This window comes from Lactuca virosa, chromosome 4, assembly GCF_052849685.1.
Source record: "Lactuca virosa cultivar CGN04683 chromosome 4, Lactuca_virosa_CGN04683_v6, whole genome shotgun sequence".
NCBI lineage: Eukaryota > Viridiplantae > Streptophyta > Magnoliopsida > Asterales > Asteraceae > Lactuca > Lactuca virosa.
This window is the reverse complement of record NC_136429.1, coordinates 26,549,302-26,575,388: the sequence shown is the minus strand read 5'-3', so window position 1 is coordinate 26,575,388 and position 26,087 is coordinate 26,549,302. Positions and strand designations below refer to the sequence as shown.

Sequence of the window (26,087 nt, the reverse complement as noted above, 5' to 3'; positions counted from 1 at the left end):
TTCAAAACCCAAACTGTATAACCTAAAAAAAACAAAAATAGTGCTTGCTTCACCGTGAAGCACTCGATTTCGGTTTTACAGAGATACCTACGTATCTAGTAGTCACACACAAACACAATCCAACATATTTCATCGGATTATTATTGCCCATTATAAACATCTGTTTTGAAATTGAAATTGAAATTGAAATGGAAGAGGGATTAGGTAATAAAAAGAGGGAGAGTCAGATGTTGCGGCGAATCCATCTGGTTAACTGAAAGGTCGTCGTTCAGACCTCCGCCTCCAATCCCAAACACATGCTCCGCTGGTGCAATCTGTAAGCCAAAGATCCACTTTAATTTTTTCAATTTCATTATACTTAAAACTTTCAATTCATATAACCATATTTGCAACAATAGAAATCGCAACACATGACAGAACTACTACCACACTCCAAACACAATCACAAACTGTATGCAGCAAAGCAAGAAGACATCAACTTTGTCTTTCTTTTAAAAACTAGAATACTTGAAAAAGAAGCTTGGAAATATTTGATTATAAAGGCAAGCAAGATCTGATAAATTATGCTAGTTTTTCTTTAGTTACAAGAATCTAAATGATCATATACTTTTTAGGCATCATGGTAAGCAAATAATCGACTAATTTCTCCCCTTCAATGGTAAAAAAAAAAGAGGGTATTTGGTAGCCAAAAGCATTGTGATTTTGTAAATTCTAGCAACTTAGAACATTTCACCCTCAAATCTTTAAAAAATGAAACTTGTTTCAATTTCCAAGGGTAATAGATTTACCTGTTGTATGATTTCTTCCTTTTCTTTGATTAAATCCCTTTTCTGCTCATAATCACAATGATAAATGTAGATTAGACTGATGTTGTGTTTATGCAGGTTCTTACTTGGTATGATTGGTATTAAACATACACAAACAGAAGAAGGAGAAGGAGAAGGGGTGTATCATGTATGTGTATGATCTTAACGACCTTGCAGTTAACCAGATGAATTAGCCTCATCATTTATACGAACAATAAAGACATTGGTTGGATTTCAGTAGCAATCCAGTGAATACAACTTTCATGATTCGGACAATCAAGTGGTATTGTATGAGTAAGTGCCTCTATTTGTGTAAGACTCTAAAAAGATGCATGATTGTTTTCTTTATCTATTTGGTCATGCAGCAAGCAACCAAAGGAATGTGGCATCAAGGTGCAATAATGTGTCTTCAGGTTCTTTAATACAATTAGCAGAAAATAAAATTGATGTCTTTTAGTTATGTAGTTCAAATTGTTGCATCTTTATATACCTGTTGTTGGAGGGTGGATACGTACTCCATCATCAACTGTGTCTGCATCAATCATCAACCATAATCACTGTCAATATATCAATATCATAATAAGATCCTACTAATCAGTGACTAATGCAAAACATGATGAAAATAATTCAAAAACTAAAATAGATAGGTAAATTTTGAACAAGTAGCAGCAAATGAAAAGGATCACCTTTCTTGACCTTGTTTGCATAAGAGCAGCATCAAGTTCTTCTTCAAGTTGTGTCATCTCAACCAAAGAGAGCTCCTTGTTATTATTATTATTCTCTTCAACAAGCCTGTGCAAAGAGTTGGGTATCATTAAAATCATTATCTTCTAACTTACCATTGTGTGTGTGTGTGTGTGTTGTATGTTTACGTATTACCTGTCCACCATTTGTAGAAGCTCTTTACATGTTCTGAATTTTGTGCACTTCAATGGAAGTTCCTGTAATACATCTCAATTAACTCATATTTATACAAAATATATATATATATATATATATATATATATATATATATATATTATGAAAACAATGAATTAAGCTCATTAAGAAGTTGTACGTATGAGGGAGGCTTACTGAATCTTGGCCATCTCCTTTCATGCTCCTGCCTTCTGCTTCATACCTAGCAAGAATATGCTCCACACTGGAACATATATATATATATATATATATATATATATATATATATATATATATATATATATATATATATATATATATATATATATATATATATATTATAGGTATACGTACAACATTTAAACAAGTCATTAACAAGCATGAAATGTAGAAACCAAAGAAATTTAAAAACCCATGGAGGTTTAGATACATTGATTTGAACTTTAGAAGGCAACAATTTCAGAAATCTTGAATCAAAAGGACTCATAATTGGATTATATTTTGGAGGTACTAAAAAGTAGGTGTATATTTAATATTCACAAGCAAAAGTGAACATGTGTGTGGATGTCTTGTACAAGGCATGATACAGTTTAGTTATCTATAATTTATATGTATATGTAATATGTTTGGCTTGGACGATTTTACCCCTGCTTCTTGTTGGTTGCTGGTGTGTTGATTTTGGAGTGGACCATTTTGCGCCTGTTGGTTCCTACTGTTGTTCACATTTGGTCTACTTGTTTGTTGGTGTGGTCGATTTTGCCCTTGATGATCACTTCATTGTTTTATTTAGCTTTGGTAGCTTGGTTTTTTATCCTTAGTCTTTTTTGTTAGCTCGTTTGTTTCTTCTTTTGTATTTGCTTTATTAATTTATTTTAGTTTACTTGCTGTTTTTTTTTAAAGCATTGTGTCATGGTGACAATTGACATGGTGACCACTTACTTTTAAACCTCAGTTCACATAACAAAATTCTAACAAGGTCAACATATATATAAAGGGTAATTTTATCCGCACGAATAGAATTCTAATCACAAGAAAAGGAAATTGAAGCTAGAGGAAATTTATGTTAATGTGAAACTGATTTTTTACAAGTGTCACATCAGGATAGTAAAAACTGTAAGGTGGTTTTTCCTAGCTCGAATTTTCAATTCTAGCCCTCCCATTTTTATTAAGCTTACAAAATATATCCTTGGCTTTTTTTTTTATTATATCTTGTATTGCTATATTTATTTAATTATATATATATATATATATATATATATATATATATATATATAAAATTACAAGAATGGTCCATATGGTATGGCATAATAGTCATCTATAGTCCAATTTCAATAAAATAGACAAACTTGGTCCTTGTATTATATGTATATTACAAACATGGTACCTAAATCGTTAACTCTAACTGCAGAGCCCGTTAAATACAGTAAAATTTTTACCCTTATTTTTTTATTCATATATTTGTCTTTTATTAAGATGTCATATAGTTACAAAAATGGTTCCTCTCACCCATATCCACCCCACCATCTCTAGTTCAAATATACGACAACCACCATCACATTCGGCACTCCGGCCACCACCATCACCTCCGACACTCCGGTAATCACAATCACATGGCGTTAAAGTGTATTGACTCGATGGAGAGAGACTTTATACTAGAACAATGCGCATAGGATTAATGTTGAATATCCATTTTAGGATGTTATTCTTGTAGTTTTTTTCGAAAATATTTTAATTTTCTATAAATTAACATATTATCAAAAAAAATTACGATTTTACCTATAAATACAATTCTAATATTTGAAATATAAATCTTTTTAAATTAATATATTATTCAGTATTGTCAAAATCATGACTAGTCCCTAGACGATACACGTCGAGTAGGATGCGCTTAATGATTAATCATTGTCTATACAATGATTGAAGCTATATAAATGTTGAATTTTTAACACTTTGTTTTTTTTTTCTTTTATCTTAATGAAAATTATTTGAAGAATGAGTAATGTGGTATTAATAATATTAACTTATAATGTTCTAATATTAATGGTATTTACAAACTTTGTTATGATATTAACCATATTTAATCATTTAAAATTTAACGGATTTACAATATAAAGTCTCCGACCGTCGCCTAGTAATCCCCGACTAGGCGGACTAATGGCATGATGGTAAGTATTGGGAAAAAATATAAATTGTTTTCTTTATTAAAAAACCGGCAATGATAAATTAGACAATTTGTTTAGCAACTAATTAGGAAAACAAATATTAATTTTTATAAAATATAACGGAAATCTTTTTTTCTTCTCTAAGTTGAAAGAAAAGTTATGAATAAAATTGTAAACGAATTGAACGTTCTTGATTCAGTCGTGGCCATTTATTTGTTCAGTTAAAATAAACGAACTAATATGAACAAATTTTTGTTCGTATTTGTTTCATTCATTTACAACTTTTGCTAAAAGGATTTTCATTTTACTATTGTAGAGTTCGAAATATATTTGTTATGTTTAACAAATTATCAAACAAACTTAACTTTATCAAATATTAAACCAACTAAAAATATTTTTACAATACTAGTGTTATTTGTATGTATGTGAACGATCTTATTAATGATGTGATTTTTTTTTGGCTAAGATGTAATTTTTATTTGTAATTTCATTATGGTAAATTAGTAATGACAATAGATTAAACATAAATTATAAACATTAAGGTATATATTTTGAAGATTGTATCCAAAATAAAAGGGAAAAATGAAAACAAGTGACTTTGATGAGACTTGACTCTTGAGCGTTAGTCAAAAACAATCATAAGACGTATTTAAGTTTTTTTTATAATATTATTTTATTGATCTTAAAGTAATACACGAATTGATTCGTGTATATAGGAGTACCTATATATAAATTATTAATGATTGATTCATTTACAATCATATTCATACTTGTTATTTTTTTGTAATGTCAGATTCACCAACTGCAAAAGTTTTGTTTTGGAGTCCTTAATTAGGTGTTGTAGTTTTTTGGTGCCATTTATTTTTGGAGTTCTTAGGTGTTGTGGTGTTTATTAAGATTAGCTTCTATATTTGAGTTTTAGGTGAGGTAGTGTTTATTAAAAAAATAACCCGATCTTGAAAACTTTGTTTAAAATCATTTCGACCTGACCCAAAAATATTATTTGATAGTTTTATGCCCCCAACATATTGAAATCTTGGATATACCATTTGTTATGTACAAAAAAACAAAATTGTGCAATCCATCAATATTCTTTCTAGGTTTGCCCCTGAAAACATATGTAAAATAATGAAATCGTTTTACAACTTTATACGAATTTATGAAATAGTTTAAAAGAAATATTCGATATAAATTCTTAAGAGAAATATTCGATATAAATTCTTAAGTATTTTATATAAATAATAAAATAAAAAGTGTCTTACAATATGGGTATGTGTGCATTGAGCATTTTCAATGGTTATACTATGCTATGCTATGACATAAAATAAATGTCACATCGCCATTTCATTAATCTTGACCTCTATATAAATGATTATTTTAATGGTTAAGCTTATTTAAATAGTTTTTTTTCATAAATTTAACTAATTTGTCTTCATTTTCTAAAATATTTTGTAAAACCTCCTCATTTAATTAGTCTTTTTGTAAACAAAAATAATTATTTACTATAAATATATAAATAAAAGTATACCGGTTCATTATTTATGTACGTAAAATACGAAAAGTTATTATGATATAGTTAATAAAACAAAACATTGATAATATTTATATTATCGTCATAAAAATTATATTTTATAAATAAGATGTTATTTAATCTTTAATAAGAATACTTGATTAGTAAAGAAACCAAACATATTTAAAACTAAGTTATAATTAAAAGACAAAATTGCAAGAATGGTCCGTGTGGTATGTCCAAAATTGCTACTTTGGGCCAAACAGGTTTGGACTAGCACTAATAGTTCCAAAGTTTTCATTTTGTTGTGGTTTTGGTCCAAATCAGTTTCAAAAATCTAAAAATGACGGATTTGCCATTTTCCATTTGTTTTTTGCTTTTTCTTTTTGTTATTTAATTATTTTCTAACTAATAAAATAAAATAAAATAAAATCTCTCTCTCTCCACTTCTACAACCTCTTCCCCTTCTACCACCTCCATCATATGAGTTCAAAGAACAGGGGATTTTCCGGCAACCACCAACACCGGTCAGATTTTTCGGTAACCACCAACACCAGCCGAATTTTCCGGCAACCACTACCACAGTCTGCCACCACCACCGTTCGCCACCACCCACAGATGAACAAACATACACGAAATCAGATGAACACACAAACACATGAAATCTGAAGAAAACATAAACAAATCAACACAAACATTCATCGATTTTTCAACAGATTCAACACAGACACACAAAACCCAAAAATCGATTCTCTCTCTCTCTCTCTCTCGCACGGATCTGAAACGCCATTTTTCTTCTTCTTATTCTTCTCTCTCATAGAACAGAATCGCCGCCTCCTGAGAATCGACAAGATGAACAGAACACAAGCCCTAACACCGCCGGAGTTCGTGGGTAACGAGAGTTTGCAAATGATGGTTTCAGATCTGCTTTACAAAACTCAAGCCCTACCACCGTTTCAAACCGTCCCCACTGTTTCTCGACCCTCTTGGCTCCATCAAACGACCCTCAGGTGAGCTTCAATCGAGTTTGAAGAAGGAAAGAATGAGACCCTGAGGTTTTCAGAGGCTGCCACCATTCCCGTTTTTTGAAACCCTACGGTTTTCAGAGGTTGCCACCGTTACAATCCCTAGCTTCGATCTGTGTGTCGCAGCCTGGAACTTTTAGGGTTAGGGTTTCGCTGCCAGAGCTTCGATCTCGTGGCGCTCATCTCTTCTGCCGGTGTTGTTCAATCTTTCCGGTGAGAGTGAAGCTTGGGGGAAAAAGTGAGGGTGGTGACGTTCTCTTAGAGAGAGAGAGAGAGAGTGAGAGAGAGAGAGATTCTCTTCTTTTATTTTATTTTTATTTTTTAGTTAGGAAAACAATTAAATAAAAAAAAGAAAAGCAAAAAACAAATCAGAAAGGGGTAAAATCGTCATTTTATAAAAAATCAAACAAAAATAGACCAAACTCGCAACAAAATGAAACGTTTTGGACCATTAGTGCTAGTCCAAACCTGTTTGGTCCAAAGTGGCAATTTTCGATATACTACATGGACCATTCTTGCAATTTTGCCTAATTAAAAAGGGGTAAATTAATATATTGTTAAAATAGAAGGGGTTACATGTACAGATAAAAAAGATATATTGAATGTTCAAATGGTTAAAAAAAATCTATCTTTTTTTTAATGATATTAAATGGTCATTTAAAAAAAAAAATAATAATAAGCCCCCAATTAGAAATGGTCTCAATATCTTATATATGTTTATTAGTTAAACATAAAAATGGTTAAATCTTTTAAAGATCTGTTAAAAGGTAAGAGATTAGTTAGCTTTTTTTTTTATGGTATATGTCTGATTTATTTATTTATTTTGTAATTTTTTTTTAATCTTTCCATTCTAATAAAAGAATAAGTTTATTCTCTTATTGACGAGTGTCATACTATTAGAACTTTTTATTAATATTATGTGTCACCTATCATGCCACTTGTCAACCTATTAATTATCAATTTCAAATTTTAAATTTTAAATTTTAAATTTCTCAATCTAATTACATTAAATTAATAATTGATTATCCATTTTAAATTTTTGCACTCTAATTATATTAAATTAATAACATTAGATTAAAAAATAAAATAAAATTAATACAAATTATAAAGATTATAAGGTGATACAACTTCACGTATTTATTTAAATAAACGATTATAATTTTATATAACTAAAAAAAATCTCTTAAGTAATAATTTATTTAAAATAATTGATTAATAATTTTGATTTTTTAATATGAAAATTTAATTAATTTTATAACCGTGGTTGTCACGGGTTATAAACTAGTTCGTATATAAAGCGAAGGGTATGGACTATCACTTTCGTTTATTTTTATTTTATTGTTACATTAAATTTTTTATTTATATTTTACTGTGTAAATATGTAGTATAATAATTATATAAAGTTAATAAAAACAAGTTGAGGCTAGTCTACTTGGTTAAAAATGAGGTTTTAAGTTCTATTCGAAGCATATACTAACCTGCCGTTTAAAAAAATATAAAGTTAATAAAAAGAAAGCTATTTCATTAATTAAAATTCAAACGAAACTAAAGCATATTAAAATAGTACGTCACAAATGTCGTTAACTCTAGATATATCCCCGCCAGTGAGGTAGTACTCATGCTTGTATGGTGTTCCATTCACTTGCAACGACAAATCATACAATTTTTCAAGGTAGATATCGTTGAATATCGATAATTAGAACATTGATGTTGTTCGTATCCGGTGCACCTAGAGATGCAAACAGGGGCGGATTTAGGCGGGGACTGCAATCTTCGTACCCGTACCCGAACTCCGATACCCACATCCATCTCCGCCCCCGCCCGACTTAATCCCCGACGGATTCGGGTGAAAAAATCCCTGTCGGGTACGGGGAATCCGATGGATACCCGTTTGATAAATAAATTCTGATATTTTTCTAATATCTAAAAAATATATAAATAATACTAAGCGAAACTTGGAAAAGCACACGAGAAGGAAAACAAAGCCACAATATGTCAATATAGACTAGCCATTAACAACGAAGAATACTAGCTAAACAAAATAAAAAAAAAATAAACTTGGATTGCTAAATTATAAAATTTATGACAACAACAAAATGGGTGTGGCCAAGGTTGCATCAACCAAAAAGAAATTAACACTTTGAATATGAAGAAAAGCAAATCGCTGAAGGTAAATACTCATTGGTTTTAGGAAATTAGAAAGGACACTAATGGTATTTAACGAAATTTGGATTTTCGATAAATGCTCCAAGTAATTATAGCAGACGGTTCAATACTCTAACACATTTAATAATATTTAGTAAAACTTTGAATTCCAATATATATATATATATATATATATATATATATATATATATATATATATAATCGGGTTTTAAACGGAGCGGATAGTAGCATAACCGTCCCCGCCCCGTCCCCGCTTCGGGTAGAAAAATCAAGACCCGTCCCCGCCCCATTACCCGTTATAACGGGCAATACCCGCCCCGTTAGGGTCGGATACCCGCGGGTACCCGAATCCGCGGGTCAAACTTGCATCCCTAGGTGCACCCAAAATTTCATGCCATATCCAAATATCATGTGAAGCCACTGCTTCTAAAATTATCGCCGACTGTTTCTTATCAGCTTACATGAACTGATAGGGCCACACATTATGGCATATTGCACACCTTCAATGCATACAATCAATATTACCAAGTATTCCATGGAATCCATGGTTGTTTTCATGTGTCGTATACAATTGGTTGACGTCGTTAATTGTACGTTTGTGCAAATATCAGTCACGATAAAGGATAATTAAAGCTTTAGCAAACTTGTAAAGACATTCACATGTAGTTCACTCTGACATCTACAGATACTCATCCTATGAGTCATCTTCCATGTCGAATAATAGGTGACGAATTGCCAATGTACATTTTTGAATTGGAGAGAAACTTTTTCCTGACTCTCGCATTCCATTTCAATTGAAAAATATGGAAATTGATTCTTCATATCATTAACTATGCATAGGAATAATTATTTCCTCATCCTGAACCGATGTCTAAATTTTGTAGTGTAGACGACATTATTGGCAAAATAGTCTTGTACAAGATGATTGTGCCCAACTACATGATTTCTCTATAAATAAATTTTTTGGTTTTTGAATGTGAACTTCCAACTTCGTTTTTTTGTATATAAGTGGGTGTTGTTTGCATAATGTTCCCATTAAACACCGATTCACAAAAAACCAACTTATCCGACGAAGTGGAAGATGAAGATAACATTTTGAATTTCATATATAAACTTTATAAAGAACACAGAGGTTTTGGATGTTTGGGTTGTAGTATAAACTGGTAGGTATATTTTTTATTTATAGTGGAGAAAAAGATGAAATATAAAATAAAAATAAAAATTTATTAATTCCAACGGTAAAAAAGAAAGGAGAAACATGTGGTGGAATCACGTGCAGGGGGTTCACCTCATACCCGTATACCACCGGGAGTGGTGTTTCCCGTACCCCGCACCGGCTACCTAAATCCCTTGCAATATGTGGTGTAAGTACATATATTTATCAAGTTATGAGTATAAGTCTCCCGGTGACTGGTGAGTAACATCCATTCATCACGATATACATGAATAATTATAAATTTAATAAAACAGTAATAAATTATGAAATAGATGAAACATTTCAAAAAATAAAAATAAAAACTAAATGAGTATAAACATGTAAGTTTAGGACTCTGTACGGAAGGTTTTTATTTTTCCGTGAGTTACTCCTGTAATATTATTTTTTTCCCAAACCTGTTACTAAAAATTATAAAAGAAAGAACAATAATTTTATTATTATTTAATTTAGATAGTGTTTAAAAACAATTTCGTTAGAAGTTAATATCATCAAGTTACTAGGAATTACTTGTTAGCCTATATATTATTAGCTCACTTGCTTATGAGCCCTTTAGTCTTTAGCTCATTAGGGTTTTGTCTAGCTAGTATTTATATCCGCTTTTTTCTTTGTAGTCTTTATGCTTTTCATTGAGAACCCTTGTATTATTCTCTTTATTATAATTATATGACAATGTTATCATGGTATCAGAGCGGATGTTTGATACGTTGTTAGAAGCCTTTATAGGGTTACTGTAGCAGATTCGTTCGTAGCAGATTGATGTGTTGATTCGTTGTTGTTGTTGATTCGTTCGTTGTTGTTGATTAATTCGTTCGCTGTTGTCAGTATTCGTTGTTACGTTGATTCGTTGTCGCTGTTGATTCGTTGTCCGATTGATTGCTTCCGCTGGTTTGTTACTCCTTTCATTCTCAGATTGTTATACTGTTATTGTGATTATTTATTCGCTGCCAACATGACTGGAAAGGATGATTCCCTTCAGTCAATTAGTACTCGTCTAGATGGAAAGAATTATACGTATTGGAGTTACGTTATGAAGAACTTCCTTCGTGGGAAGAATATGTGGGGATATGTCACTGGGACTAAAGCCAAACCCTCAGTGCCTCAAACTGAGAATTTTGATTTGTTGCTTGATGCTTGGGAGACTGATAACTCCAAGGTTATCACTTGGATTAATAACTCGGTTACTCAGTCCATTGGTATGCAGTTGGCTAAGTATGACACATCAAAGGAAGTTTGGAATCACTTGGAGAGACTGTCTACTCAGTCCAATTTTGCTAAACAATACCAGTTAGAATATGATATTCATGCCCTTCAACAGAATGACCGGAGTATTCAAGATTTCTATGCTGCTATGTCTGATCTGTGGGATCAATTGGCTCTTACTGAATCTAAAGAGTTAAAAGATTTTGAGCCTTACATTGCTAGGAGGGAAGAATAACGCTTGGTCCAGTTCTTGATGGCCTTGCGTTCTGATTTTGAAGGTCTACGTGGAACAATTCTTCATCGCTCTCCTCTTCCCTTAGTTGATTCTGTTGTCCATGAGTTAATTGCAGAAGAGACTCGTATCAAGTCTCATGCAGATAAAGGGTTTAAAGCAACCTCTATTCCTACTCCCGCTCCTGTTGTGCTTGCTGTCTCCTCAAATCAGTCCTGACAAACTTCAAGGGTTGCTTATGATGAGTGTGCATTATGCAAACAGAAGAATCAAAGCTCAGTGTCCATTGTTAGTCAACAAGGGTAAATCTGGTCAACCTCAGTCGGGACAACAAAATAGGTCTGGTCAACAGAAGTTTCAGCCACGTTCGTCTGGTACTCCTCCATGGACCCCTCATCCTCCACAGTTTGCTGTTGCTGCTATCCCACCAGTTGATACAGATTCTGTTGGAAACATGCCCCCATCTGCATTGGATCCCAAGGTGTTTGAGAGCTTAAGACAATATTTAGCTTCTAATCCCACTGCCATGTCTGCATCTATGTCTCACTCTGGTCCTACTTCATCCGGTACATCAGGTATTCCCTCATCTTTGTGGATTTTAGATTCTGGTGCAACCCATCATATGACCCCTCATTTATCATCATTTACTTCTTTGTCGAAAGTGTCATCTATTTCTGTTAAGTCTGCTAGTGATACATCTATGCTAGTTGAGGGTGTCGGGCCTGTCTCTATTTCTCATATCACTCTCCCTGATGTTTATTACATTCCCAAACTTACTTTGAATCTCGCCTCAGTCAGTCAGTTATGTAAGTCTGGTAACTGGGTGTTTTTTTCTGATTCTGTCTGTGTTATACAGGATCAACACACCCAGAAGGTGATTGGGATCTGCCGTAGGGTGGGGGAACTGTATGTCTTGGAGGTTCTCAAAGTGTCTGCTGCTGTTGCCTCCAACATTGATTTATCTTCTTTCCGTTTGAGTCGTTTGTCGTCTGAGTTTTATCTTTGGCATTCTCATTTGGGACATGTGTCTGTATCACGTTTGAGTTTTTTTAGCATCTATTGGTGTTTTGGGTCATTTAGACACTTGTGATATTTCTGATTACAGTGGTTGTAAACTGGCAAAATTCTCTGTTTTACCTTTCAATAAAAGTATGTCTTGTTCTACTGCTCCTTTTGACATTATTCATTCTGATGTATGGGGTCCTGCACCAGTATCCACAAAGGGTGAGTCAACCTATTATGTATCTTTTATAGATGATGATACCCAATATACATGGGTTTATCTTATGAAACGCAGATCTGATTTCTTTGATATTTACAGTAATTTTAGAGCTCTTGTTAAAACTCAACATTCGGCTGTGATCAAGTGCTTCAGGTGTGACTTAGGGGGTGAATATACCTCTAATGATTTTACTCGGTTACTTGCTTCTGATGGTACCATACACCAGTCCTCGTGTATTGACACACCTCAGCAAAACGGTGTGGCAGAACGAAAACATCGTCATATTGTTGAGACTGCCCGTTCATTGCTCTTGTATGCGCAGGTCCCTAGTGCCTTTTGGGGAGAAGCAATCCTAACTGCTGTGTATGTGATTAATCGTATTCCTACTTCATTGAATTCAGGATTGTCTCCTTTTGAGAAGTTATATGGTCATCTACCATACTATTCTTCCTTACGAGTTTTTGGATGTACTTGTTTTGTTCTTCGTCCTCATGTTGAGAGGAACAAGTTGGGGCCGAAATCTGCTATTTGTGTATTTTTGGGGTATGGTATTGGACAGAAAGGATACCGTTGCTATGATCCTGTGAGTCAGAAGTTATATGTTTCCCGACATGTCACTTTTTTGGAACATATTCCTTTCTACTCAATTCCTGCTACAACCCACAATATAACGAAGTCTGATCTTCTACATATTGATCCTTTTAATGAAAAGGTTTATATGAATCCTCCCCCAGGAATTCAGCACCGGCCGGGTGAGGTTTTTCGAATTCGCAAAGCTTTGTATGGTCTCAAGCAAGCCCCTCGTGCTTGGTTTGAGAAATTCTCCACAGTGATTACCTCTCTTGGATTTGTCCAGAGTAATCACGATTCTGCTTTGTTTGTTAGATGCTCGAGTGCAGGTCGGATTCTTCTATCCTTATATGTGGATGACATGATTATTACAAGTGATGACCACGGTGGTATTGAGTCTTTGAAGCATGATCTAGCTCATCGATTTGCTATGAAGGATTTGGGCTTGCTGCGTTATTTCTTGGGTATTGAGGTAGCTCAGTCTAAGAAAGGGTATCTTCTTTCTCAGACTAAATATATATCTGACTTGTTTACACGGGCGGGCCTCTTTGACAATCGGACTGTTGATACTCCCCTTGAAACCAATGCACACTACTCTCCTACTGATGGTGTTCCTTTGTCCGATCCGAACCTTTATCGCACTGTTGTGGGAAGTTTGGTCTATCTCACAGTTACTCGTCCAGATATTGCACATGTTGTTCATGTTGTCAGTCAGTTTGTTACTGCCCCTACCTCTGTTCATTGGGGAGCTGTTCTCCGTATTCTGAGATATCTTCGTGGTACTCAGTTTCAGACCCCTCTTGTTTCCCTCAACGTCTTCTCTTGAGTTACGTGCATATAGTGATGATGATTAGGATGGTGATCGCCATAATCGTAAGTTCACCACTGGATTTTGCGTATTTCTTGGAGAGTCTCATTTCGTGGAAGAGTAAGAAACAGGACGTTGTCTCTAGATCTTCCACGGAGGCTGAATATCGTGCTGTGGCTGTAACTACATGTGAGATTATCTGGTTACGGTGGCTGCTTGCGGATATGGGAGTTTATATTTCTTCATCTACTCCCTTGCATTGTGATAACAAAAGTGCGATACAAATTGCAAAGAATTCTGTTTTTCATGAGCGGACAAAGCACATTGAGATTGATTGTCATTTTACCCGTCATCACCTGCAGCTCGGGACCATATCGCTTTCGTTTGTTTCATCAACCTTGCATATTGCGAATATTTTTACGAAGGCTCTATCGGCTTCTTGGTTTCGGTTCTTATGTGACAAACTCTCAATGCTTATTGCTGCGACATTGTGAGTTTGAAGGGGGATGTTAGCTTATATATTATTAGCCCACTTGCTTATGGGCCCTTTAGTCTTTAGCCAATTAGGGTTTTGTCTAGCTAGTATTTATATCCGCTTTCTTCTTTGTAGTCTTTATGCTTTTCATTGAGAACCCTTGTATTTTCTCTTTATTATAATCATATGACAATGTTATCATTACTAATGCTCGGATTAAAACTCAGAACCTCCGATCTAAGAGTGGCAACTAAACGTAACTAATGTTTAGTCTTATGGTTTGGGCATTCCTTTTCTATAAGTTGCAGATGATGGAAGTGATTCATTTAGAAAAAGATAGGTTTAGGGTAACAACTTTCAAAAGATTATATGAATTAGTTCATGTTCTATTTTAGTCCATATAGTTTTAGATTTTATCACTTTATTAAACCACACTTATTTATTTTCTATCTTATTTTTTTAATAAACTGTACATATTTTATTTTAAATTATATGGTATATGATATATGATAAAGTAAATATTATAAATCTTTTTAAAATATGATAAAGCAAATATTATAAATCTTTTTAAAATATGATAAAACATATTTTAGCAAAAGTTTATTTTAAAGAAAAAATATTATGTTTTGTTTTATATTATATAATTTAATTAAATAAAAAATAATAATGTGGCAAGTTGGTTGGAAAAAATAAAGTTTTTATTTGTTGTGGGTCGGGAAAGATGGAAAAGAGAGAAGAGAAAAAAAAAACTAATGTGAAGCTTATGGGTAGTGGGTTGGAACTTGGAAGAGAAATAGAGAATAACTCCGCCCACCTTAAAAGAGAGCAAGGTATATGAATCTCTTTCGGCATTCCTTTTTTATAAATTCCCCGTAGCTTTTACTTATTATAAATTTTGGCTGAAATTTTAGTGAATTTTACAAATTTGCCATAAAATTTTCTTGAAATTTATTTTTACAAAAAAGCTTATTTTTTTTTTTGAAAAAAAAATTATTATAAAAATATTTTTGCAACGTCGGTTACATCTTTTTTAAAAGGTGTTATTTTCTAAGAATTCGTTTACAAAATTTTCCCAACTTTTTGAATAACTTGTGCTGATTTATTCGGGTATCGGGTAAATCTGATCGGATAAATCGGGTATCGGGTAAATTTTTTCGGGTAATCGGGTAACCCGATTTTTTTTCAGGTCGGGTAAAGGGTATGTTTGTTGGTTTTCGGGTATACCCGAATTACCCGAATTATTTAATTTTTTTTTCATAAAGCTTGTACTCTATAGCAGGTATTTGATCACGCTTAAACTATCATTATTGTAAAACATGAATATCTTTTATTATGACAATATGACACTAACAATATTAAAAGTAATTGTTTATATATCATCATGTTCTTTAAATTTAATTGTTTTCTAGATTATAGTTTTTATTGCAACTAACAAACACATTATCTTGACGAAACTTCAGAACATAGCAAAAATTATGGCTACAATTATCTTAAACATTTTAAACTTTTAAATTAAGATCTTTAAGTATTTGTTTTTTTTCATAAAGCTTGTACTCTGTAGCAGGTATTTGATCACGCTTAAACTATCATTATTGTAAAACATGAATATCTTTTATTATGACAATGACACTAACAATATTAAAAGTAATTGTTTATATATCATCATGTTCTTTAAACTTAATTGTTTTCTAGATTATAGTTTTTATTGCAACTAACAAACACATTATCTTGACGAAACTTCAGAACATAGCAAAACTTATGGCTACAATTATCTTAAACATTTTAAACTTTTAAATTAAGATCTTTAAGTATTTGTTTTTTTAATATCATATTAGATTAGATTAAGTTGTTAAAAAATTACTTGATATCGGTATTATTGACTAAAAAATCTCAATGTTCAAAGTCTGAGTAACTTCGTTTATGTCTCGTTTGTTTATATAAACAAGACTAATAAAACACGACGTATTTATTTCATTAAATTTATTAGGTGAAATTCAATATATATATATATATATATATATATATATATATATATATATATATATATATATATATATATATATATCGGGTAATACCCGAATTACCCAAACCCGACCCGATACCCGAATTATCCAAACCCGAATTACCCGAATTTAATTTGAGTCGGGTAACAGGTATTTTTTTAACATAAAAAACCCGAATTACCCGACCCCAATTTCCCGAAACCCGAAAAATTACCCAATCAACACCCCTAGTTCTTTTAGCATTTTTTTTCGTTTTTACATTCTGACACCTATTTCCCACTAACTTTTTCATTGAAAACTTTCCGCAACAACATACGGAGGGGTCTCATCACTAACGATTATACGGAGGGGTCTCATTACTAACAATTATGAAAGAATGAACCTAACAATTATGAAAGAATGAACCTAAGTTTTATTATATTAAATTTCAGGTAGTGATTATAATAAAATTATAGGAAAAATTCAATGAAGTTGATGTGTGTTTTAAGTTGAACAACTTTTTTTATATATATTTTTTAACTCTATTTTCTAAAGAATTTTACATATTTGTTTTTTCATGGTTCTTTTAAGATTTTTTTAACTTTTACAAATTAACACCATAATTCTTTCCAAAAAAATTTACACAAAAAGTTTTTTGCGGCAATTCACGAAAGTAAAAGGATCAACCAACTCGTTAAACTACAAAAGAAACACATATTGGGAAAACAAATTCAAGGCCTAATTGTCCTTATAAACATTTATGATTAATCCTATATTCCTATTGTATTAACCCCTTACCGGGTATTGTCAAATTGACACCCCTTAGACATCCTATAAACACTTTTAGTAAAAGTCAACCTATAATAAACTATTTATAATTTACTTTTTCAAAAAACAATACAAATTTAACCGATAAAAAAACCTTAAAAATCAAATAGGGTGTCTAAATGGAAAAATAGGGTGTCTTTTCAGCCAACCCTTACCAAAATAGATAAAATAATGGACAAATTATGTGGGCCAGACGTCTACTATTGGGTTACTTAGTTACATAAAAATATACGTTTTAGAATAGAAAATAACTTAGGAGACCATTGAAGTTTTAAATTTGTTCAAAAAACACCATTCAAGTATTATTACATGTTTAAAAAAAACACCATCAAACTAAGACGTATGTTTAAAAAACACAAACGAAATACATGTTCTATTCAAAAACCATAAACTCTATCCTTTTAGGTATCTTACATGTTTGGTATCTAACATTTTTTTTTAACTCGAACGGTCTATAGTGTTTATATTTATTTTGTCTTTGGACTCTGATTGAGTTAAAAGACTAATATACCCTTATTACTTTCATTTATCATATATTTTTATTACTTGTTAATTATTTATACAATTGATATATTTATAATAAATAATAACATAAATTGAATAAATAATTAATAAATAATAAAAATAATGTTAAATAAATTAATAAGGTTATATTAATCTTTTAACTCGATCAGGGTCCAAAGGCAAAAACAATTTTAAATTACAGGGACCATCCGACTTGAGAAAAAAAAATTAGGGACTAAACATGTAAGTTACCCCAAACCATAGAGATGATGTTTTTTGAACATATCATGTACTGTGCTGATGTTTTTTGAACATACATCTTAATTTGATCGTGTTTTTGAGCATATAATACTTGAATGGTTCTTTTTAAACAAATTTGAAACTTTGATGGTCTCCTAAGTCAATTTCCCTTTTTAAAAGACAATGATAGTGCCACGTAGCTCTTCCTTACAAATAAACTTTTGTCTTACTTTCAAGAAAATATTTATAAAAAATGGATATTATGTTTTATTATCAACTGACAGTTTAATAAAGTTACATGACTTATATATATATATATATATATATATATATATATATATATATAATACCTGTCTTTCGTGACCATGTATCACTTCAGAATATATAAAATGATATGAGGCGAGTAGGAGAAATAGAGCATGTAGTTACTTTAAAATGAAGAATTCTATTTAGCAAAAGAAAATTGAGGAATGTTGTAGAGCTTGTTGAAAGGATTCTGTGGATATAAAGATCGTCGAAAATTGAGTTCGTATGAGAAAGTTATGGCCATTTGAAGTTGAGATGAAAGTACGTTGCCATTTCGAGAAAAGTCAACAGAAATCAAAGTCAATGGTCCACTTTTGACAACCACGGTGTGGAGGTATATTTGCCACAACATGGCAATGAGTGAAACACTGTGACACGTGTCAACCGGACAACGACACGTGACAATTTGATTCCTACGACGTGGCACAAGTCGAGTCACCGAGACACGTGACGGGAGGGGTGGACATGTGGAAAAAAATAGAGTCTATTGATCACCACGACGTGGTGAGTATATGGACACGACGTAGCAATGCCCAAAGTATAAATATAAGTTTTTCGTGTCATTTGCACGAGAGTTTGGCATACGCGACCGAAGATGCTGCTCGGGAGTTGTTCTCGGGAGATTTTCGCAGAAGAGATATACCATTATACAAGTGATACAAGGTCGAGTACGAGATTCGTTAAGGTATATTTTACCCCGTTAATTTGTAATTCCGATATATGATAATTTATAAGATTTAATAGATCCGAGTATTTTACGGGAATTCATGATATGGTGTTGTTACGATCCCGTTGGTAAGATTTAGTCGATACTATGAGGGTTATAAACCCTAATATTTTAGGAATACGTGTTATGAAAGATTTAGCTAATGGCTTACGAGTTAATCCTATTATGATTATATTATGAGATTTGATTAGTTTAGTGACAAGAGGTCCCAAAGGGTAGCTAGTAGCGAGTTATGACAAGTTTTGAGAAACTTGTTATTTGATGATTAGGTTCTACCATATGACCAGCTGATAGGCAATGAAGGATTGAAACCAAAATTGGAAATAGTCTGCTAACTAACTTGGTGAGAAATTAAATTTTTAGGGTGTACATGGTATGAAAATCTGGGCCGTACAAGTTGGTATCAGAGTCGTGGTTTAAGTGAATTAGGTTCTTATAGTAGATTCCTAATCTTAAGCCATAGAGTATAAATGATAATTGATCTGATATGATAATTATGAGTTAGATATATTAATTAATGCTTTGGGAATTTCAAGATAAACAAATAAATATATTATTATTTTCCTATAAATTATGTTGTGATGTATTGCAGAGAGAGTTGTGGAGTATGATTGCGAGACAAAGATATATGTGTTTGGTTCCTTTAGCTGACTATCTAGAGACAAACATAATTCACTTGGGGAATGAATGAATGAAATATATGGTAGTATGGTAATAGATATATTCATTCTCTTATTGATAAAACATAATTGTTTTCGAATGTTCTTATTACATTGTCATGTTGGTATGATTATAAATATATTATGAAGTAGGGAAATAATTTTACATGCAGATGGAACATTAGACATAAATGTTGTATTCTTTTTTTTTTTGTAGTTTTGGTATAATATAAAGTAACACTCGACTTATCATTATATAGTATTGTTGTTTCTATGACATTACAGTATAACTGAGTATCCTTTTGTTAGTATTAAAGTACACCAATTTGTATGAATGATGTTTTGAAAATGAAAATTATTTATGCATACTTTGTATTGATATTGGATTGTTACAAGTTAAAGTTGATATGGAAGTCGTAGGTTAAGAGAAATATGTATATCCTATGTGTGAGAAGTTTTCCCTGGAAATCCCCTTGTGGGCTGAGTTTGCCCTATAAAGGAGCTCGAACTCGGGATCACAATTGAAATATTGTGGTAAGGCTTCCGCTGAATCGTTTTCCATTTCCAAAAAAATAAAAGTATGCATATGAAGGTTGATTCTTAGACTTAAATTGTCATGAGGTAAGGAGGAATAATAGTTGACTAGACCTTTTTAGTCGTAGATTAGCCAACTATTAGACACATCCTAAAAATAAATAAGTGGCTACTGGTGTAATATGGTATGTAAATGAAAAGTATACATGTTTTGTTTTAGAAAACAGGTTGTAAATATGAGAAAACTTTAACAAAAATTGTGGAATTATGGGAGGAAAAAGAGTGCAACGATTATGCTCCAAGTTTACATGTTTAAAGAAACGTGTAGCCTTGAAGGGTCTAAGAAGAAAGAGACAAACATAAAGATGAACTGATGTTTCAAGAGGTTTGACCTTTTGTTGGGGTGCAAACCCAATCCCACATTGATAAAATAAGAAAGTACATGCTAACATATAAGGCAATGGATAATCCCTTCTATCACTAATTGGTTTTACAAAATAGAACCTCATTGTTCTTCTATGTTGGTATTGTTGGACTAGTAGCGTTCCTAACAAGTGGTATTAGAGCTATGGTCGTAGTCCAAATAATATGGTCGGCGCAGGTGGCAGAATCCCCAGTAATTCCCGGTCCAACGAAGTTGATCCTGAAGCCTTGTATCGAAAGTCTTCCTGATGACCCAGGTCAGGTGAGCGTGTCCCGAGAGTGTCAGCGGTATGAAAAAGTATTGGATCTGATGAACAGTCGTTGAGGGGAGGCCAAGGGCGGAACTTGGGTTTGAGGCGAGGATTGTTGGGGTGCAAACCCAATCCTACATTGGTAAAATTTACAATGAGTAATCCCTTCTATCACCAATTGGTTTTTAGAAAATGGAACCTCATTGTTTTTCTATGTATCACCAATTGGTTTTAGAAAATGGAACCTCATTGTTCTTCTATGTTGGTATCGTTGCTCTAGTAGCGATCCTAACACCTTTAACATTTTCTAAAGTAATAAAAGGGTAGTGAAGACCCCTTGTGATGGCATTAAAAAGGTTGATGGGTTCCGGAAGGGGATTCAATACATTTCATTCATATTAACCATGAGAAGGCATATATATGATACATGTATAAGATGTGTATCTAGATTGGCTGACAGTTGAGTGTCTTAGTTGATAACAACACAAGTATGATATATATTTGATATATATCTAGTAAACTTTACCACCAAGAGGATCCCAATTAGAAATGGGTGTGAATTTCGAGGCTAGTATGGACTTTTTATGTTTATTATATGGAATGTGAGATTTCCTTGGGATACCAATTTGACCGATTTTCTTATCATGTTTGTATCTATTTTAGTTTTTGTTCTGACATGATGCTTAATCAATTTAGATTCTTATATAAGTTTTTAATAAAACATAAAATGAAAAATGACATTGTCATGAGAATGATAGATGTAATTTCACATAGCACGAACCATTCTCTAAGAATGAGAATCACATTCCAATTGATCTCCTTATCATTCTTATCATTATGGAGTATCATTCCAGTCGATCTTCTTATTGTTCTTATCATTCTATGAGAATGAAGAATAAAACTGAAATCATATTTGAGAATGTATATCTTTGAGACTTAATTATTTTGGTGCTAATATAATTCTAGAAAGCATAAAAGACATTCTTAAGAGAATAAGAGAGATTATTGAAAGAATAAGACATAAATTAAATGTATAGAACTTGCATTCTCATCATTCTCATCATTGAAAGAATAAGAGACATTCTTGAAAGAATAAAATAGGAGTTACAAGTGCAAAACCGATATTTAAAGAATAAGACATTCTTGATAATTCTCATCATTTTTCCCTTTCGATACTGATGCATATGTGTCTTCTACAACAACAACAAACAAATTGCAACCCCTCCCTATTTTTTAATGAATACTAGGTAAGCCTCAAGTAAGATGGAGACCCACCACTTCATTATTTCTAATAAACCAATAGGTCTGGAAAAGAGAATAACCATGAATAGGGTATGAGTGTTTAGTTTGAGTTAAAGATGAAAATAAAAAATAAAGAACATATTCTTAACCTCCTTCATTATAATCAACATGAAACTCAAGTTTAACTTTTGAAGTTTCTGATTTTCGCAAAATTTCATCTTCTTGCTCGTTAGCGTTGTACTCAACAATTGTTACTTGATCTTCCGTTACAATTATTCACCGATCATTATTGTTGATTTGACATTTAATTCGACATACGAGTTTGGTAATATATATGAGCCTAACGATATGATGGAGAAGGAATTAATTGCCCATGATCTTCATATAACCGATAAACTCAATTTTTTCAAAATTCCTTAATTAACTGTTTTTATTTTAGGTTATTAGAATAATATTATACAATTTCCTATGTGTATATATATTTCTCCTAGAAATAGACAACTATAATACCAATATGATATCTAGGGCATGATATATATGTTGAATTTAATTAAGAGAAACTAAATATTCTTTCTATTTTTTGTTAATTTCTAGTTATCTTCCTACTTAATAGGAAGCGACACTCGTTGTATCCTTATATTGCTTAAGAAAGAGATGCTACAGTACCAATTTGATAGATTAAAATGATGTTAAAACAAAACACAATGGTTGGCCATTTTTTGGGATCTCTCCTAAGAACCCTACAAAACTAGTATTGAATTATTATTATTATTATTATTATTATTATTATTATTATATACTTTTTCTTTTTTTGCATCTCCCTACTAATCCCTTATTATTACACTTGTTATTATTATTTAAGTATTTCTATAGGGAATAATCCCATATTATTAAAATCTAAATATTATATTGGAGAGAGGCCCACACAAGTCTAAGTGATATTGGTCCATATAAAATCCGAAGGCATTTAATATTACACTTGTTACAAATCTTGAAGATTTTGAGATATAAAGGTTATATCCACTTGTATGATAAGAATGGTTTTGCTTCGTATCATGAGATTGGTTTTGCTGAAAACCTAAAGTAAGAACAGTCTTTACAAAATTTCTATTTTCTCCATTCAAAGACAAAAACAAGTCTGAGGAAAAACGTTAAGAATCATGTAATTAATTTATAACAATGAACCAAAATAGCTTAGCAAAAATACAATTATAAACATTAAAAAATGTGTTGTTAGTTATTATCATGACAGAAATGGAAACAAGTAGGAAGCAAGCACAACTTACTTTCAGGCACCACAAACGACTTGAAACTCCCCATACCACCAAAAAATTGAAACCTAAAAATGGAGCCTTCGACCATATTGTGGTTGCGTGTTATGTTATATATGCATGGTTAGACATAAAATCATTTGTTTATGCCCTAAAATCTCGTACACTGTGCAAAGCACAGTTTATATAACTAAAGGTGATGCTCAGGAAAACGAGTACACATATATACGAACAGATTTTCAGAGAGAAAATCGAAGTAACATACAAAACGATGAAAGTCACCTGTTAGCAGTACGGCCTTTGCAGAATTCATATAGCTTGCCGCGGGCGGAGAATACGATGACGGCGACATCGACGTCGCAGAGCCCGGAAAGCTGTCGTGCTTTCTCAATTAAACCTGTTCTCCGCTTCGAAAACGTCACTAGCCTGCTACTCTTATCTTCGATCCGCTTTATTTCGAGCTTCCTCCGCCCCATTGTTTCTCTCTCGGCGAGGCGAAGTTTCTAGACCTAATTTCCGTCGACTTCTCTCCTTATATCTATCGTCTATAAATATCTCATATGTGTTGAGTGCTAACTAATCGCGTGTGTTTAACGGAGGAAGCATAGACCAGTAAAGTATGACGATGACTGCTACAACTTCTGATTTAAATAAATATTTTCATAATTCTATTTTGTCGTTTAATGTCGGCAAGGAAATACCATTAATTGTGTGATCATGATGCACCTTTCCTTTTATTCAACATTATTTTCTATTTGTCTAGTTTTTCAACGGCTTCGATCTATAAGGCTATCCGTTATAACCATCACTAACCATTATAGTGGTAGGTGTCATATCATCACTACTAATTACCACTAAAAGTTTGGGATACTCAACACTATATCCCTTTTATTTTTTTATTATTAAAATAATATATATATTTTAATTAATTAAATTGTAGAGAGAGGTGGAGAAAGGTAGAGAGAGATAGAGAGAAATAGAGAGAGAAGCAAGTTTATTGGTTGTGATGTTCCGTTCTTCCCACCACAGATGACAACGAAATAGCTCCACCACTAAAACCTTGGGATGGTGTTCACATCCGTGGTTAGTGGCCATGTAGATTACGAACCCTCTCGTGATGAGCATATCAGAAGGCCTAAGGCGAATCAGTATACTCTCGTGGTCAGTTGGTCGCAACTGTGGTTTGTGCACATTAGTTCGAACCATCGTGGTTCTCTGTGCTCGTGGTCTTCAGACATCACGAATCGAAACGACCAATAGCATTTCTTCCTAATTCTTTTGTGAGTAACGGCTGTGAACGGCTAGTGCTTTTTTTTTAACCTTCCAAACACTCTTAAAAATCTTCTATAAATACCACAACTATTCTTTCATTTTACTTACACAATTCCTCTCTCATTTTATTCATAATCACACACTTGTTTTGTTTGATCATTCAAAATCAATGGCGCCTAAAATGATGAATTTGTCAGAAAATAAAGAATAGCACTTAACACTAGCTAGAGGTGTTGATCGGATAAATTTTTCGGGTTTCGGATAATTCGAGTTTTTCATGTTAAAAAAATTACCCGTTACCCGACCCAAATTAAATTCGGGTAATTCGGGTTTGGGTAATTCGGGTATTACCTGATTTTTTTTTTGTTTTTTTTTTTAATTTTTTTTTGAATGGCGTCGAAAAATAAATTTAATGAAATAAATATGTCGTGCTCAAACTTTAAACATTGAGATTTTTTAGTCAACAATATTTGAGATATCAAGTATTCGTTTAACAATTTAATCAAATCCAATAAGAATAATAAAAGGAAAATGATATGAATGAAAAAGGTTAAAAAAATTAATATAAATATGAAGTTTGATCACAAATCTATATAAATAATATTATTTGTGACAATGAAAACAAATAAACGAGTTATCAAAATAAGTTCATCATAGGAGATTTGAAACATAATATGTGAAAATTTCATTAAAGAAAAAAAGGGAGCTCATTTGTATGTCTAATAACCTTTGAGGTGAAAAAAAACTTTGTTCTCAATTGATTTGGAAATAACGAGGAAAGAAATATGTCATTTGGACGACTTGTCATTCTTCCATGTATATACACCATAATTTTGACCCAAAACCCTACATAATTTAATTTTACAGACATGCAATATATGATCCAAAGCGCAACTATTTAACATAGAAAACGATAGAAAGCAAATCACGAGATTCAAGCTGAAAGTAGTAGACTTTAAGAAGTTGAGAATGAATTGGGTGGTTATGAGAATGAATCATGCACAAAGAAAAGGAACAAGCTAAATATAGAAACGAAATTGATAAACAAGAAAAGAAGCTTGTAGAGAAGAAAAATAAAATTGATAAACATATTTCAGGTACTCGGGTATACCCGAAACCCAAAAAACTTACCCTTTACTCGACCCGAAAAAAAATCGGGTTACCCAAATACCCGAAAAAATTAACCCGATACCCGAAAAAAATTAGGCGGGTAATTCGGGTAACGAGTATTTTCGACAGGGCTAGCACTAGCATGAATGGTGGTTTCAGAAAACCCAAATGCTATAATGACGGTTGATTTTTGGATAAAAGTTGGAAACGTTTTCCATGATTTAATGATTGTTGAAGTCGTAGTTTTGATCAAATATGTTTGAAGTTTCGCGATATGCGAGTTAAATGTCTTGAGTTCGATGAAATTTATAACTTTGTTATAAACAACGTACACTAAGACAAGTCGTTTGTTGTGACCATGCATTAATATGAAGACACAAAACACATACCGTTTAAACACGTCAAAGCTTGGCTAAAATTGAGGGAGTGCCTAAAATCCAGCCATTAAA

At 32.4% G+C, this 26,087-nt stretch overlaps 1 protein-coding gene and 1 long non-coding RNA gene across 3 annotated transcripts; one reads left to right on the top strand and one right to left on the bottom strand.

The window, feature by feature from the left end:
- LOC145103773 (MADS-box protein FLOWERING LOCUS C-like) lies at positions 1-23,860 on the bottom strand. Of its 2 annotated transcripts, none has more exons than XM_079041037.1 (7): positions 23,539-23,860; positions 1,881-1,947; positions 1,686-1,747; positions 1,493-1,598; positions 1,297-1,338; positions 789-830; positions 1-314 (listed from the first exon to the last, which is right to left on the bottom strand). In XM_079041037.1, the coding sequence occupies exons 1-7, from the start codon at positions 23,730-23,732 to the stop codon at positions 201-203; spliced, it is 627 nt and encodes a 208-aa protein (XP_078897163.1). In that variant the 5' UTR covers positions 23,733-23,860; the 3' UTR covers positions 1-200. The 2 variants fall into 2 exon arrangements, with proteins under 2 accessions (XP_078897163.1, XP_078897164.1); XM_079041038.1 differs by having other exon boundaries at positions 1,881-1,926.
- Positions 193-1,757, top strand: LOC145103774 (uncharacterized). Its single transcript, XR_013706860.1, has 2 exons — positions 193-316; positions 885-1,757. It is a non-coding gene; the product is annotated as an uncharacterized LOC145103774 (long non-coding RNA).
- Positions 23,861-26,087: the final 2,227 nt, after the last annotated feature.